Source organism: Gavialis gangeticus, unplaced genomic scaffold (assembly GCF_001723915.1).
Source record: "Gavialis gangeticus isolate Ggan-Ray unplaced genomic scaffold, GavGan_comp1, whole genome shotgun sequence".
Lineage (NCBI taxonomy): Eukaryota > Metazoa > Chordata > Crocodylia > Gavialidae > Gavialis > Gavialis gangeticus.
In genome coordinates, this window is record NW_017728996.1 from 6,420,180 (window position 1) to 6,437,932 (window position 17,753).

Below are 17,753 nucleotides of genomic sequence, written 5' to 3' on the forward strand. Positions count from 1 at the left end.
TTTCCCCGGGCCTTTTTTTTTTTTTTTTTTTTTTAAAGAATACAAGAACCCCCTGCTCCATTTCTGAGGGGAGGCTCATACTCCAGAGTAGAAGTAGATGCCTCACGTAGCAATGAATAAGGCTCCTAAGCCTCAGAGAAGGGAGGCAGCTCCCGGGCTCTGGGTCCCACCGTGGGGGCTGGGGGCCAGGAAGCTGCATGTTGCAATGCTCAGTGGTCACTTTTTGGATCTGGGTCTTGGCCCCTTCAGAGCTATGGAGGGTTTCCACTATGGAGGTGGCTCTGGGAAGAGCCAAGGAGGGACGGTCTGAGACAGACAGGTCGCCTGTCTGTCAGCAGTCAGTGAGTGCCTGGATACAGCGTGCCTAGAGATGGGCTTGAGCATCCATATACCTATGTTGTGTACAGGGATGCATGGTGACAGTGTTCCCATGGTGACATCTCTCCTAGCACCAAGCGTTTGCTCCCTAATGTTTCTAGCAGAGCTGGTTTTCTTAGTTCTTAAAAAAGAAATCTAGTCCAGTGCTGGCCTGGTCGCCTGCTTTTCTGACCCGAGTCTCCTGCTGGTTTTGTCAGGAGGAGGGCTGGAGAATAGGGGAAAGCCATGCAACCACCACAGCTGGGTTGCAAGCCCCACTCCCACTGATATCATTGGTAATCAGGTGGGAAGGACCCTAGATACCAAGCTAAGCACTGCTCCCACTGCTAACAAGTTTACCATTTGATTACTCATCCCAGAGACCAGATCAAATCTTACCGGGTTCCTAACATCGGGCACGGTAGTCCAGAGGGGGAACACAATGGGCAGGAGGAAGAGGTACACTGCTTGTTTTCTCCTGGTTTCTGGCCATTCAAGGGAGAGCGGCTCATCGTTTTCGTCATTGTCGTCGTCATCATCCTCATCCCCGCTGTCATCATCGCTGTCCTCCTCTGAGCTGCTCTCTTCTGAGCCCTCACCCTCTGAAGAGGGCTGCAAACCAAGGAAATGCAGCCGTTTTAACACCGAGCACAGGCTGTGTCAGCTGCTCAGGATGTGGGTGAGTGCACACACCAAGCCACACACATGGAGCCTGACATCTCTGCACGTGCCTGCAGATGTTGAGGTTTGGGTTACCCAATTTGTAAACTCTTGGCAGGGCAGCAAGTCCTATGGCCCCCCATTCTGTGGCTCATGGGGATAGATCCCAGCTCAGGGCAGATGCCTGGGAAGGTTACTCGGGGCCTTTGAGTATCTTAAGGAGTTGTACTGACTGGGACCTCTGGTCACATGGTGGTACCGCAATACACACCTCAGCTGGCTTAAAAAAAACAATCTCACTTGCACAGCTGTTGGCATTAAATCAGGCTGTCTTTTTGAAGGGACAATATCCCTTTCCTGGGTTAGAAGGTGTTATTAAAACAGAAAACTGAGCAGAGAGGAAGCCCGAGTCTCTGCCCTGACCAGTTTCCACAGGTTGGGACAGTTCACTTATATCCAATGGTAGCTTCCTCCTTACGCTGAAATCCAGGGGGGAGCCAGAAGGGGACATGCCAGACCACATGGCCACTCCAACCTGGGCTCCGTACCACTAAGCCTGGATTGGCGCAGAGGTGGTACTCTGGAACCAGGTCCTTAGCCTGGAGGGCCAGACTAGTCACATCCACTAGCTCTTTAAGCTGCCCTGACCTGTACCTCTACAGTAAATGCAGCTTCTTCCTAAGGGCTAATTGCAAGCAGCAGGCTGTGCCCTATTCCAGAGTGTGGGGTGAGGGTGGGGAGGGGTTCTGTCCAGACAGGGAACAAATAGATGCATGGTTCCAGCTCACGGTACCTGCTCGTCCTGAGGGGCATCTGCATCTGCCTTTGCATCTGGAGCTGCATTTGCATCTCCCTTTGCATCTGGATCCGCATCTGCTTTTGCATCAGGATCCACATTGGCATCAGCGTTCTGTTCATCCTGCTCTTTGCTGGGCTCCTCATCACTGGCAGGGGTCACTTTCACGGCACTGGGTACCTGGGCTTCCTCCCCTTGAAAAGAGGAGGAGGAGGATGGCTGCAGTGCTGCTGGCCTTGGGAGGAACCTTCCCCTCTGCCCATGGGGAGTCTAGGCATGGGAGAGGTTTGCCTTCCCTCATGCCTGAGCTGTGATGGCTCGAGCATGCTCTCTCTGGCTGCTCAGGGCTCCCATCTGTTATTTTTTCTCAGCTGCTTATCATAGAGGACAAGCTGGGAACAGACTCTCCCTTCCTGTTATGGAGCCTTGCCAGCAGAATAAGGGCAGGACCCTGTCTGCTACCCTTAGGCAAAAGGCAGCTGCAGTGAGTCTATGGAGGGGAACACTGCAGTGTGAGTTTTTTTCCAGCTTCTCCATCCTCACTGACACCCCATGTTGGCCCCATGGCCCCATGTTGCAGACTGGGTATCTACATCTAGCTCAAGCAGCCCACGGGTTGCTAGTGAAAGCAGAAAAAACAGCGACTATTTGGGGCAAAACCCCTTAGGACATTTTCCACTGTTTGTCACCCATCATCACATCCCTGCAGAGGACTCTGCCAGGCTGCAGCTGTGAACTTGCCCCCTTCCAAGGCCAGTCTTTTGTTTGCTTCAAAGATGCATCCCATCTGCAATGACGGTGATCAACAGGCTGGCACATTGGCACCAGCCGCTGAACTCCGTGGCACACTCTCCCCTCCTGATTGAAATATGCACCATCTCATCACAGCAATTTCCATTTCAAGGCTTATTTGACTAACCCACTTCTGGGCCTATGTGAGTTTGAACTGGATTGCCACGTGGTGATGCAGACTGGTAGCCAGACTGATTGATTGCTGCTGTGCTTTCATTGACAGCTGTGTGCAGTCAGTGCTAATGAAGAGGGACTTTGGGCATGGGCAGCCTTGGATGAGTGGGGCTGGCAGGGTGAGTGAATACGGCTTTTCCTTTAACTCACCTGACTTTGTGACTAGCTTGAGCTGAGAGTCAATCTTGGCCTTGGCCATGTTTCTCAAGATGTCAACCTTGTCTTTAAACTTGGCTGTGAATGAGAGAAGAAAAAGGACTGTCATCAGCCGTAAGCCCCCTCTTCGTGTCTACAGTCAGCTCCGATACCCAGGTTGTTTTCTTGGCTGGTGTCTTTTAAGCCTTGAGTGTTGCTAATTTACCAGGCTTGTTATATTCGACATCACTGCAGTAAATATCCCTGAGCTCTCACAGATGATTTCCCATGAAATCTAAAATAATCAGCTTTAAAAGGGACTCTCAATATAATGGGAAAAGAGCCTCTGTTCCAGCACAGCAACTACTTAATGCCCCAGAGGAATGAGCAGGGAAGGCAGGCATTTGGAGGCGAAACAATTTTGTTACCTGGGGACCACTGATTTTGCTGATCTTTGATTACATGAGAAACTAGGAGCAGCCCCTCCTTCCCTTCACGGGTTGAAGAGGCTTAGCTGCTCTGCCTGCAGTCTGGCAAATGGCTAGAGCAGGGGAAGAGATGCCTTTTTGATTCTGTTTATCACAGGAATGACAGTCTTCTCCAAGCCCTTGAGAGCAGGGCTTTCCTGCAGAGGTAGCTCAGGTGACTGATACCCAGACCCGAGGACCCAGGTTTAATCTAACCCAGGTAAGAGCACCACATTGCAAACCTCTCCCTGAGTCACCGTGCTGCTCTTGCAACCCCGTGTGTGACAAACGAGGGCACCGTCTGCCATCAGCTGAGCTGCTCTAGGAGTCTTTCCCAGTCTGTTGTGAAGGAACTTGTCTGTTCTTCTGGATATTGTGGAGGACTATTGGCACGCCAGTGGCCTGGCCTGTCTCCTTGCTGCAAAAAATGAGCCAGTTACACCCCTCCTTCAGCTTTTGGGAAGATCAGCAGCTGGGCTAGGTTGAAAACACCACAAACTCCAACCAGAGGGTCTGTGTGTGTGACAGACCGGGCTGGGACAACACCCAAGTGCCATGAAGGCCATGCTCTGAGGGGGCCCATTCACAGGAGTTTCATATGCTTTCAGCAAACAGCACTTTGCAGATGTGGGAGGCCAAATTAATCCTCTTCTCTGTGCTGTGGCCTGGTCTGGAAACGAATTTCCTCTAGGGCAGCATTTCGGCTGGTTGTGTAACAACCACGTGCGATTCTCGTGTGCCCCCAGGCAGGGCTCTGCAACTGGGTTTTGCTCCGTGGCACTGAGTTTACACCAGCAACCAATCCGGGGCTTGGAGCCTGCACCCTGAGTCCCCAAGGAGTTACCGGGGCTCTGCACAGACTCCTGTTTTCATGCAGGAGGGAGGAGCGCAGCCAGGCTGAGCCGTATTGTCCCCCAATGCTAGCAAGAGGGTCATTCATCTTGGGCACTGGAAGAAGGCAGCAGAATACTGCCACGGTGCCAGGAGGGGGCAATCGAACCATGCCTTTGTTGTTCTGGAGTGCCCATCCTCGCAATTTTCCCCCCAGTACCAATGGGGAAAGGGTCAGTCAGAGCCCGGGCCCCAATCCTGCCCGGTGCACTGTTGCCTTTGAAACCTGTGTAGCGGGAGGTTGAAGAGCTCCAGGACAGAGCTCTCTCTCCTTACTGATGCTACATCCAGCAGCTCAGGGTGAAAGTTAGTGGAGAACCAGGTCTTCTGCTGCAAGCTGCCCCTCAGCCCGCAGGACCCCTGGGCCTGCCTGCTGCTCTCTCTCCTCCCACAAAGACACAGCAGTTGGGGCTGGGCCAGCTGCATCAGCAGGGTCAGGCCAGGCATGCCCCAGCACTGATCGGGATTACATAAATACTGGCTCTTGGCTCCCTGCCCTGGCCTGAGCCCTACAAGCTGAGCAAACTGCGCTGGGAGCGGAGGTTGCGGGTATCTTTCCATCAAGATAAACAGCTTAGGTTCAGGTCACTGTCCAGTTTTCCTGAGATCTGCCTGCATGTGGGCTAAGAGCGGGGCGCTAATTCCCATGACACCTTCCAAGGAGCGGGGCTCGGATTGACCGAGCCCTGAAAGTCAGGCAGGCAGGACGGGTATTTGTAAAGTTAAGTCCCTGTCCATGCCAGGGGTCACTCCCTATGGCCCCTCCATAGAAGATGAATTCTCTCCTCCCACAGCTAAGCCTCCCACAGAGAATAACAACAAAAGTTCTTCTTTGAGCTCTGGAGGGAAGAGGGCAGGAACTTGTATTAGAAGCTGTTGAACAAGAAGCTGACTAACACTTATGTCACAGGATCATAGGAAAGTCTGGCTGGAGGAACCTCACAAGGTCATCCAGTCCAGCCCCCTGCTCAAGGCAGGATCATCCCTGACTAAGCCATCCCAGCCAAGTGTCTCTCCAACCTGCTCGTCCAGGGATGGAGCTGCTGCAACTTCCCCAGGCAGCCTGTTCCAGTGCTTGACCACCTTCATAGTCAGAAAGTTCCTCTTAATCACCAACCCAAATTTTCCCTGCTGCAGCTTGAGGCCATTGCTCCTTAGTCCTTTCCCCTACAGCTGAAGAAAAAAGCCCACTTCCATCTTCTCTGTAAGTGCTCTTCAGGTATTTGAAGCCTGTTATCAAGTCCCCCTTCACTCCTCTCTTCCCCAGACTGAATAACTCTGGTTTTCAGCCTTTCCTTGTAAGTTTTCCTTCCCAGGCCTCTAATCATCTCTATTACTCTCTGCCAGATTCTGTCCAGTCTGTCCACACCCTTTTTGAATTGTGAAGCCCAAAACTGGATACAGGACTCCAGGTGGGGCCTCACCAGTGCTAAACAAAGTGGAAAATCACTTCCTTTGATGTGTAAGGAACACTCCTATTAATACAACCCAGGATGCTGTTGACTTTTTGTTGTGCAAAAAGAGCACACCAGTGACTCATATTCAGCTAATGGTCCACTGTAACCCGCAGGTCCTTCTCTGCAATGCTGCAGTCTAGCCAGTCATTCCCCAGTCTGTATTTGTGCATGCAATTGTTACATCCCAAGTGAAGGACTCTGTATTTGTCTTTGTTGAATCTCATCTCACTGATTGTGAAGCATTTCTCCAGTCTATCCCAGTCATCTTGAATCCTAGCTCTGCCCTCCAGAATGTCTGCAACTTCACTTAACTTCATGTCATCGGCATGGGCGACTTGTGCCGCCTTAGTCGGGGGGGCAGATGCCCCCACAGTGACCGGTCAGCAACTGGGGAGGGGGGTGTCCCCTGCAGCCGATCTCACTGACTGGGGGGGTCCCCCTGCAGCCCATTGCAAGGCAGCCAATCACTACGGCTGCTTCCAGAAGTGGTTGCGACTGCTTCTGGGAGTGCTGCAGTGCTCTACTCCCTGGCTGGTACTTACAGGGGGAGCACCTGCACTCCCACCTGCCCCCACTGCCCATTGCCTAAGTGGTGAGCATGGCGATTCAGGGGGTGCACCAGCGCTCTCAGGGGGTGTACGTACACCCACGCCCTACGCGTCCCCACTGGTCATCTGCAAATTTGTTAAGTATACATTCAATCCCATTGCCCATATCTTTAGTGAAGATAGTAAACAATGACAGGGAAACCCCACTTGATATCTCCTCTCAACCAGACACTGAGCCATTGAGGACTACTAGTTGAGTAAGATGGCCCAACCAGTTATGTATCCACCTTACAGTACTTTCATTTCATCTGCCTTTCCCTTGCTTGTTAATGACAATGTTGTGGGAGACGGTGTGAAAACCTTGCTGAAGTCCACACTCTCTCCACTGCTCTCTCCCCATCCACAGAGCCTATCACCCTATCATAGAAGGAAATCAGGTTGGGCAGGCATGACTTGCTCTTTGTGAAGCCATGCTGCCTGTTCCTGATCACTTTGTTCTCCTCTAGGTGTTTCACAGTATTCCTTGAATATCTGCAATATCTTTCCAGGTATTGGGACCAGACTGACTGGCCTGTAATTTCCTGGATCCTCCTTCTTCCCTTTCTTAAACATGGGTACTATATTTGCCTTTTTCCAGTCATTTGGGACCTCACCCAACCTCCACAAGTTTTCAAAGAGAATAGCTAATGGCTCTGAAATGACCTCACCCAATTGCTTCAGTACCCTAGGGTTTATCCCATCTGGTCCTGCTGGCTTGAAAGCATCTAGCTTCTCTGAGTAATCCCTAACCTTGTCTGCCATTACTTTAAGCTGTTTGACTCTTTGTCTATCTCTGCTGCCAATTGCACTCATCATTTGGTAGCTACTCCTGTTTGTGAAGACTGAAATGAAAAGGCATTAAATACTCCAGCCTTCTCTGCGTTATCTGTAACTAGACTGCCTTCCACAGTCTGTAAGGGACCCATGGTTTCTTCGGTCTTCCCCTTGCTCTTGACATGTTGGTATATCCCTTTCGACTGCCGTTGGTGTTGGTATAACAATGCCAGCCCATTTGCTTCAGAAGCCCCCTCAGCGCCCCCCCAGTTTAAGTATGAGCTATTCCTTTTTTGACATGGGCTTCACAGGCAGTGCTGGAAAGGTAACAGGGGATACTGAACTCAGATCAAAACACTTCCCTAAGCACAGCAGTGAGGTGAGGAAGGGGCAGCCCTGGGGATGTGTAATTTCCCATTTAATCTATCTACATTTTTTTGATCATGCCTTTTGCCACAGGGTTAAGTGCTGATGATACAGGACTGGATAAGAGGAAACTGGGAACAGCGCATTGCTGCCCACAGAAACTCCAACTCCAAATGTGCTGGCTGCTGTATCTTATAGAGGAGAATGACATTCTGGCAAGCTGCAGTGGAGCATCATTAAGATAAAGGCTGGACTGGCAGTGATGGTGCTGAGCTAGGACCTGGTCTCTGCCAGAGGCTTCTTGGGTGAGTCACCGAACCTCTCTGGGTCTGTCTACACTCTACGCAATACATTTCCCAAGGTCAGCACCTGGGCCTTCAAACTCGGCTCCTGCTCCATATCGGCTGGCTCTGAAAGTAAATATGGCATGGTTGTGTCTGCCTAGTGCTGCCAGTGGGCTAATTGGTTTGGGGGTGGGTTGGTTGGACTGTTGCAGCAATGCTAAATGGCCTGCTCAAGGCATCACGTGGACACAGCTATCCAGCTTCTAGTTGAGGAGACAGCCTGCCTGGAGCAGTGCTTCCAGGCACAGTAGGGTCAGCATGGGGTGTCCCATCAAAACCAGTTATGCTTCCCTTCTCCCAGACCCTCCCTCTTCAGGCTACAAACTTTTAATGGCAAGGACTTTCTCCAGCTACATGTCTGTACATCACCTGACACTCTGAGGCCCTCATTTCAAGTGTGACCATCCTCTACATGCTGCTACTATTATTACTAGTCTTTATTTATTCCAACAGCTTTCCAAAGACAGCTCCCTTTTTGACATATTTTAATGTGCCAGAGGTGGCCACTTGTGTGTGTCTGGGTAGGCACAGAGGGCAAGCAGATATTAGCAGCACCTTTTCCGCAGAGCATTTGTGCAATAATATCTTGTTTCACAATGCATGTCTTCACACAATATGTCACTGCTGCCATCTCCTGGGTTCAGTAGATATGCTGGAGTGCGTGTGATCACATTGCCATCTGGTGGCTATAGCTCACACAGGGTACACCCTTCCACCCCTCCACATGCCTGGTTGCTCTTCCACTGCAAAGACGGCTGATATTCTTTGCTAAACCCCTGCCAAAAAAAGAGCCTCTTGCCCCACTGTACTTACCAATGTTGCCTCTACCTGCCCAGTTTGTGTTAGGAGTTTGGGTTGGACAGTCCTTTTCATAACCTTAATGATATACACAAGAGGAGTTTATCTGCTTAGCTTCAATCTCTTTTTGAATGGCATAACAGATAATCCTTTTAGAACAAGTAGGGCAGTGGGATTGCATGCTGGGAGCTAAAAAGGAAAGCTGTCAATTAAAAAAATGTATGAGCTTTGTGGTTTCTTGGAAACTCAACCTTGGATCTATGTGTAGATGCATGGCTGGTAGAAAGCGGCAAGTTCAAGGTTCCTAGGCATGGGCACTGCGCTGTATTCTGGAGCCTGGCATCTCTACATCCAATCCATTTTGGGAGAGGTAGGCTCAGAAACACCACTATGTCACTTTTGCTATTCCTTGATTTCAGGGTTGTGAGGCACTGAGTGAGCACAGTCTGGAGCAGCATCTAGACCCCAAGAAACTGGCATGTTGTCTGTTAAGTGCTGCGGACACTATGAGTAATAATGGTCATGCAGTACTAAAAAGAGAATAGCAATGCAGGGCAAGGGCTCAGAAGTGCTCAGCATTGGCCAAACTCTGCTCCTATTGACACGAGTGGTAAAATTCCTGCCAAGTTCAGTGGCAACAAAATTAAGTGAACACTGGACTCTTTTTCAAATCCCACCCAGCACATAGAAGAGTGAGAACAGCTTGCTCAGCTCCAGCTCCTGACTTTGATTCACCCAAGGTTTTAATTTCATTATCCTGACAGGGACCTGTGTCTGGATTTCAACAACTGCTGGAAGGATATTTTCTGGAAAGTTTTAGATTGGCTCTGGAGGGTTATCTTGTTCATTTCTTAGCCTGACACCGGTGTGTGAAGCTATAAAGATGTATATAGCTAAAGAAGATCTCTGGGTCTTCCTGTGTTAATATCTCTAATGTACTATTAAAAGTCAAGCATTTCAACAGGCGTAAACAAAATACAAATGCTTAACAATGCATGTTAAAAGCCAGCCTCTGCTATGCTTGTTATTTGTGTGTATCAAAGCAATGAGATCTTCGAATCTAAAGAATGTGTCATTGAATCCCTAACACATAGAGCCTAACACAAATCTGAAACACCGTTGTCAGAAATGATCCCTTGTTATACCTGCAAGAGAGCTGGAATTAGATATCAGAAGCAAATCCTTTAACTAATATATTTTCATTATGCCTACCACTGCTGGGTATCCATTCCACCTCCATGGCATAAGGAGAGGTTGCTGACATGCTCCCATAAAAAAGACCAGAGATTGCTATCTGGTTACAAGTACATTGATTTCAATATGTTTGCAATGGTAAGACAGTTTTGCATTAGCAAAGCAATAAGCATTTACCTTATAGTTGCCTTGCTATGACACTCAACCATCTCTAAATCACTTATTTATGACTTGGCAAAAAGAAAATATCTGCTTCCAGGTTCACAGAGCCACTAGCCACCAACTCAGAAAAGGAGAGCAGTTTTACAATCTTGTTAATGCCCCATCATCTTTCATCTGCTGAGGAACCTGTCTGATGCAAGAGCAAAAGCAGATCTTTTCCTGCCTTGTATTAGGTGTTTGTAACAAGCTTGGAGTTTCTTGTTATTGGGATAACAGCTCCCACAGTGCATCAGAAATGGCATGCCAGTGCACAAGGCTCCCCAACAGAGGAAGGAGTGAAGTTTCACAAGGAACTTCTTTTCTGCAATAAGCATATCTACCATGATTGGCCAAGTCCTCAGGTGGTGGAAACTGATATGGCTGACCTTGACAAAACCATGTTGCTTTACACCAACCCTGACTTGTATGGCTTTGTATACATCACAGTGATTTGTACCTGCAATAGGGGTAGGGCACGGGATCGTATAGTTGAGCGGCATCTGCTCACCTTCTGCCAGGGGGTCCAGGGTGTGGATCATGAGCTGGAAGATGGTGCTACGCATTTGACTGTTGTGGAGAGAGGCTGAGCTGCCTCCTCGCTGCAAGGATGGCATGAGCTGCGGAACAGGGCACATGGACAGTACAGCCATTAGTACCAGGGCCCTTCACTGGTTTCCCAGTTGTGTGATTCACTATGATCACGATTCATGGTTTCAGGGCTGGTGCCAGGGACCAACATTGGTTCCACTGGTACCAATGCAAAGAGCAGACCTGGGATGGTCAGGCTGTAGTCCAGGCCTTCAATCAAGTTCTTAGTGTGCCTGAGAGCACAGTGAGCTGGGTTGTGTTCCCATTTGCTCAGGTCATGAGTGCAGGACTGGGGCTAAGGATCTTGAAATACAGAAGAGGACACCTCCGATAGGAGCATGGGCCCACTCCACTCTTGCCCAAGACACCCCACACTAAATAGAGCCACAGAACACTGCTGCCCACCTACCTGCAGCCTCTTGCTCTCTCCTGGTGGTTTTGCTCCATCTTCGAGGATGGACCCCGTACTTTTCTGCATGCAAACAAGAGCAACAAGTCACATGGGGGTGCACATGGGCTGCCTCTACTCACCCCAGATCTGGCACCGTCCACGCACGAGTCTGAGACAGAGAAGCGCTGTATGCAAGTATCTGTGAGGGCAGCTCGCTGACCTGGGGCCACACACTTCCTTCAGAGGGGAGGAGCTTATGACCATAAAGGGGAGGGGGTGAGGTTTGCAAACCCTGATAGAGAGCAAAGCAGGGAGTGGTCAATGGGATGCAGGGCCAGAGCCATAGCGTCCCCATTTTGCAATACTTCCTGAGGCACCAAGCAACCACTAGCTCAGTCCCCAAAGTGTACCTTCCCCATCCTCTCAAAGTTGCAGAGGGGGGCTAATCCCACACTGAGTGGCATTGCCCTCTACCCATGTAATGTGGAATCAGTTTCTCCAGCCTGGCTGGCTCCAGCAACCTTATGATCTCCTGCAGCTAGTTCTCCTGTCGCTGGAAGTGGAGGGGCTTGTTCCCAGGGGGTTGAAGGCCCCAGATGTGATTCCTGCTGTTCACTGTAGTGTCTGAGTCTACGTGTGCATGTTGCAGTAATATGTTATGCATGGGTTTCCTGTTGGAAATCTGCCACGTTCAGCGGGAACCATACAAAGTGGACTTCGGTTCCACACCCTTTCAGCTCTGAACCAGAAATCCAGATGGGGACAGGGCTTCCCTCTTCTGCACTTTCAACAATTCCTGCTCCACTGCCTCAGTTTACATGTGGGGACCCCCAAAGTCACAGAAATTGGAGGGACCTGCTGGAAAAATCTCCAAAAATCTGGCCTCTGATGATTATGCCACTGAGTTTACTCAAGGAACCCTACGTCCTGCATCTACTTCCTGCTCCTCCCTTCCTACACGAGCTGTCAATCTCCAATCCTTTGATATTGTGTACAGAGGGAAGGTAATGACACCCTCATCAGTGAGCCCAAGGCCTCCACTTCCCAAACTGGAGGTAGTGGATGCAGCCCCGGATGCTCATGCTTATTCACTGTGAATATAAAACCCTGTATTCCCACCCACCAATCCACTAGCTGCATGGATGAGATCTGGTCCACAGACACGATCTGAACCAATGCAGCAAAGTGAGATTCTCTGCTGTACCAAATGCTGATTCCCTGAATTTCCAGAGCCAAATGGGGTTAATTCATCAATACCAGCTGAATAATCAAATCCCATGCAGCTGTCTGAAAAAAGATACATGCCCTTAGTGTGTGGCCCTGATCAAAGTTTCCCTTGATTTCCTTATTTTCTGTTGCTACCCAATATTTACATGATGCCTCCTCATTTTTAAATAATTATCAAGCAAGTCAATTGCCTTGACCCACTGTTGTAGTTTGAAGGCCTTGGTTGGGTTGTTTTAATGTGTCCTCTTCCAAAGGGGCTCTGTGTTTCCTTGTGGTTTGAGTCCGACATTCCCAACTAGATATCAAAATAACGAAGGCACCAACCTTCTTTTTTACTTCTAAAGCTGCTGCCTGGACGAAATTTCTCCTCTTGCTCAACAGATCCTTCACCCATTGTTCAAAGTATACATTCCACTTCATGGTGATCACATACATGCTGTAGGCACTCAGTAACATGAGGCTTTCCCACCAGTCAATTAAACTGTCTAGGAAAAATGCGATGAGCATCAATAGATCTAAAATGTAGAATGAGATGTCTCTAAACAGCGGCCACCAGGTCAGATGGAGTATCTCCCTGGAGAACAGGGCACAGGTACCAATGACAAAAAGGATATTAAACACGGCTGAGCCCACAATGGTGCCGATGCCCACATTGCTGTGTGAGATGAAGACACCTATGAGAGATGTGAAGAGTTCTGGTGCTGATCCACCTGCTGCCATGAAGGTGGCTCCCGCCACATCATCAGAGATCTGCAACTTTTCTGTGATCACGCCCAAAGCAGGGACAAAAAATTCATCGCACACTATGGCCAAAGCCACAAACACATACATCATACCAAAGATGTGAAGGCTAACCCACCCTTTCCTGCGGTCCTCCACACTGAACAGGTCTTCGGGGTACTCTCCTTTTGGGGCATGTGTGGGAGAGTGCCTCTCTTCATCTGGGTGGCTGGATGTGACATCTCCTGGCAGGGGGCTTGGACTCACTGCCACAGAGATGGGCACAGTTGGCTCAGGATCCACATACACACATTGCCTTATCTTGGGCGTTGTGGTGTCATTGTGTGCTGCAGCAGTCGTGTTGCTGGAAAGGTCTCTGATGGCTACTTTCACTTGCTCCTCAGGTTGAGATCCTCCCCAGGAGGCTGAAAGGATTTGGGGTTTATAAATAAACTGATAGATGGAGAAAGTCAATATCATGGCCAGCAGGAAAAAGACACGGTTCCATCGAAGCTTTTTCCTTGGTGGTAAATGCATTTTCTAAATGTTCACAAATCTGATCTAAGCTCCTGAAGCCAATGGAGGTTTCTCCTGGTCAACACGTTGTGTTTACATCCACCGTTGGGGGGTTTTCGATGCTCCTAAGTGCCAGGATATCATTAGGACCAGCATGACACGCCATAAAGGGCAGAATCCTGAAAAAGAAGGCATTTTAGTATGAAAGGCGTAATGCAAGGATCTACAGCCTCCTTCCACCATAGAGGTAAAGCCTGCTGCTTTGCAACTTAATGCATCATTGATTGCCATTATATTCTGATTATATGAGATGTGTTCAGGTTGGCAAGGTCATATCTGCACACAGATTTCAAGTTTGTGAGTTTGCACTGTTTGGGACTGTACAGATCTGTTCTTTCAGTTGGCCTTGTTATGAAGATGAGCAAGGCCCTGACCATCAGTTCAGGAGTCGGAGTCAGTTATTCCATGCCTCACAGCTCAGGGTTCGTTCAAGCTGGGTTTTGATTTGGGCCCATCTTTTATTTTGTAACACTGACAGAGTGTTCAGCAGCCTACAAACATATAAAAGGATATGGTCCCTGCCCTGAATACTGACTTTTAAATAAGCTGAATGCCTATATAAAATTAAGTACTAGTGACAGCCCCATCATTTTAAAACCAGCCTCTAAACAGGCCAGTTACGTATCAAAATGAGCTTGGTAAATGGCTCTAATATGTCCCTATTAATTTCACTCTGCAACTCTCCAATATTTGGACTCATACAAGATACAGACCAAGCAAAAGGTGACTTTTTTTCAATTTGAGAAGGGCATGAGGAAAGATTTGGTATAGTAATGTCAAGGGTCCTGGGCAATTTTTGTTTCTTTAGCTACATCTCTTTAAACCTATTGTACAAATAAGGACTGGCAAAGCAGAATAGTTGTAATATGGTTTATTAGATGATTAGCATATCTTGCATAATTATTTGAAAAGTACTTAAGGAGCATGTCCAATTATAAATGCCAAAGCAACAGAGATTTGTTATATGACAATGATTCAGGGCTGAGAAGCATTCACCATTTGCATGCTATAGTTTAGAGTATGCCCTTTCTAATGCATTTTTCCCAGAACAGGATTATTTTATTAAATTAGAAGAGAATATAAATCACAGTTCTGCAAGCCACTCCATAATGAGCTGTTCAATAACATTTGCACGCGTACTTTCATCTATGCAGTCCCCTTAAAATAGTCGCTCTAGACTTCCTACAGGCCAGAAAAGGAAGAAATGGGCTCTGTAGTCTCCTTTTGGAATAGGAGGAGTTTCCTTTTGAACTCTGTAGTCTCCTTTGAAATGATGGAGTTACAAATCAGATAAAATCTGCTCCTTTTGTCTGCAAAGTACATGTGCCCATATAGTATGTACAGTATAAATGGTAACAATAAGCATGTTACAGCATAGTCAGCTGTATTCCAACATAAAGCATTTAACAGTAATGAACTAAAGTAAATAAATCCCCCCTTACTACAAGAGAGACAAATAGGGGGGAAAATGTGCATAAATTTATCCCTCACTATTTAATCATAACAATTCATATTTTCTCTCCAAAATGAGCTCCTTAAAACTAAAAGGCTAAGTTCTCAGCTGGTGTAAAATGTCATAGCTCCCTTGACCTTGATGACTTCTGAAAATCTACCTTGTTCTTTTTCCAACCTAGTTAGTTTATCATTATTTATATTCAACATGCATTTTTCTCTCCTGTTGTTCAATTCCTTTCCCCTGCATTTGGCTGTCTTGTCTAAGACATACCTCTCAGGCAATCATATGGCTTCCCCCTCCCCCAAGCTTACCTTCAAAAGGTGATGTTCAAGACAAACTGGGGTACCGCTGGTCGTGTTTAGCAATAGACGTTTCTTTGACTCTTAGCACCCAGAATAAAGATGCAGTTATGGGTAGAGGCAGCAGAAAATGACCCCATCTTCATTGGATCTCTCCCAGGTAAATTCTAATAAGAGACAGGGTCAGGTGTGAAGGACATATTGCTAGAGGAATAGCCAATCCAGTTTAATACCGGCAGCCCCTAAGCAGATTAAATAGTATTTTATAGGTTCTGGACTATCTCTGAAGCAAATATCTTTGTGTGTTACTCTGGGATGTTCTTAGTGTCAGAGCAGGAGATAATCTCTGTTACGAACCGCAAGATAAGAGCAACAGCTCTGAGATAGTGAGACGCTATATATTTTTTAAATGATAGATTTTTGGGGGAGGCAGATCCCTAGCTGAGATAACTTGTCATAGCCCCAGTAAGTCAATGGGTCTTGGATATGTTTCACCAGCTGAGGATCAGCCTACTTGGGACACTCAGCATTAACAGACTCCCTCAGATACAGCTACTTTTAATTAAGCATTCCAAGTTACTAGCAATTGTTTCCCAAATGTGAACGTCTGGTAGGAAAACACCAGCAGAAACTGAAGCTGACTTACATAGCCAGGTCCTCAGCCTCACTAAGTCTGGTGTTGCTGGCTTTGCTGTGCCCTAAGCCTGCTTTGCACCTTAAATGTCTAGGTGAAGAGTCCATCTGCTGTGCTAGCTCCTGCACCACTACCCTGCTAGCTCTAGGGTCAGACTGAAGGAGGCATGGCTGGAGTTCCTTATGCTCTCTGGCTGTCAGAACAGCCTGTAAAGACTGTGAGAGCTGGTACTGTATGCCTGATCTGAGGGTGGTACTAGCCCAGAGCAATCAGATCTTTGTCAGTGCTCAATGCATGCAAGGCCATTGGCAGTTTTACCAAATGGAAATAAGACAGAGGTGGTTCGCAGGTATTAAACAAAGGCATTGTCTTGTGATGAACCTCTTGCCTGCATCCCCTTATCTACATTGACAGCGTCCAATGAGGTTCTGCACAGACAGATCAGCTTGCACAGCCAGAGCCTGGACCCAGCCTCTGCTTGGACAGCACCTGGCACTGTTTTGGCTACTTCAGGGCTTGTCTACACAGGGAAGCTATTGCTCCACAAGAGCTGTCATTTGGCTCCCTGTTGTGGATGCTCCTAGTGTCAAGGCTTCTAAGGATTTCAGACTCCAAAAAAGCTACCTCTGGGATGCAGAGTTCATCTTGACCGGCAGCTTCCTCCTTTGCAAAAAGTGGTGAAAATATTCTATAGAATTAACCAGTGTCAGGAGATGCCTTTTGGGTGCTGCCCTAATTTCTCTCTGGAGAACTAAGGGCATGTTTCATGGTAAAAAAGTATTTTCTTGACTCCTTTTAAAACAGGAGTGAAGATAAAACAATACAGATAGCTAATGCCAGATCACCTGGGTTGAACTCCAGCTGCTAACGTGAGTTAAATCCACATCACCTTGTCCTCACTGCAACTCTAATCCAAATCAGCTAACACGCATGCAGTTGTTATAATGGCTTCTGCCCCTGGAGGCAGCACCACTGCCACTCAAACCGATCATAAATTCTTCACTTTTCACCTGGTCAGATATTTAAAGGGATCTTCCACAGACTGATTCGGAAAACATCTTTCCTAGCATTTATTCCACCCTTATTACTACTGTATTAGCCCTGCTGAAATCCAGGTAGTTACTAGTCCACCCACTGTCTTGGCTATCCAGACCTCTTGCTTGAATTCCAGAGGCCCAATTTCATACAATTTTTTCCCAGTTTTGGTCTGGGTACATGTTACCTACCCACAGTCTCAGTTTAAAACTGATGAGTTTGGTTTCATTGCAGATCTCCTATCACCTGACTTTTTGGTACATCTGGTCCGATAGGTGTTGTGTGGAGTTACCAGCCCCTCTTCCCATGCATTTATGGAAGCTATCACCTATCCAACAGCCAGACTTCAAAAACAGCATGGCCTATCCTTGCATCTCCAAACTTTTCCCCTTTTCAGTGCCTTGGAGCCCCTCTCCACTATTTCCTCATCTGGAAGAAGGATTTTCACTAGATAATTTGTGATTCTTTTTTTCCCAGGTTTGTACTTCATAGATTTCATAGACATTAGGGCTGGAAGGGACCTCGGAAGATCATTGAGTCCAGGCCCCTGCCCAAGGGGCAGGAAGTCAGCTGGGGTCATAGGATCCCAGCAAGATAAGCATCCAAATTTCTCTTGAAGGCGTTCAATGTAGGTTCATGAACCACCTCTGGTGGCAGGCTGTTCCAGACCTTTGGGGCTCCGACAGTGAAGAAATTCTTCCTTACATCCAGCCTGAAACGGTCTTGCTGAAGTTTATAACAATTCGACCTTGTCATCCTTGGGGCGCTCTGGTGAACAATCGTCCCCCAGATCCTGGTGAACACCCCTGATAAACTTACAGGTGGCCACCAGAT

General features: G+C 47.9%; 1 protein-coding gene across 2 annotated transcripts in view; it reads right to left on the minus strand.

The window, feature by feature from the left end:
- The window catches only part of SLC24A1 (solute carrier family 24 member 1), a 30,551-nt gene that overhangs the window by 6,132 nt on the left and 6,666 nt on the right, over positions 1 to 17,753 (minus strand). The window contains exons 2-8 of one of the 2 annotated variants that reach the window (XM_019503968.1): positions 15,263 to 15,417; positions 12,524 to 13,614; positions 10,991 to 11,053; positions 10,502 to 10,610; positions 2,930 to 3,013; positions 1,811 to 2,007; positions 757 to 969 (exon numbers count right to left, since the gene is read on the minus strand). In XM_019503968.1, the coding sequence (XP_019359513.1) occupies positions 757 to 969; positions 1,811 to 2,007; positions 2,930 to 3,013; positions 10,502 to 10,610; positions 10,991 to 11,053; positions 12,524 to 13,456 (1,599 nt within the window). In that variant the 5' untranslated portion in view covers positions 13,457 to 13,614; positions 15,263 to 15,417. Of the gene's footprint in view, positions 1 to 756; positions 970 to 1,810; positions 2,008 to 2,929; positions 3,014 to 10,450; positions 10,611 to 10,990; positions 11,054 to 12,523; positions 13,615 to 15,262; positions 15,418 to 17,753 lie in introns of both variants that reach the window. The other variant, XM_019503967.1, reaches the window with a different exon arrangement.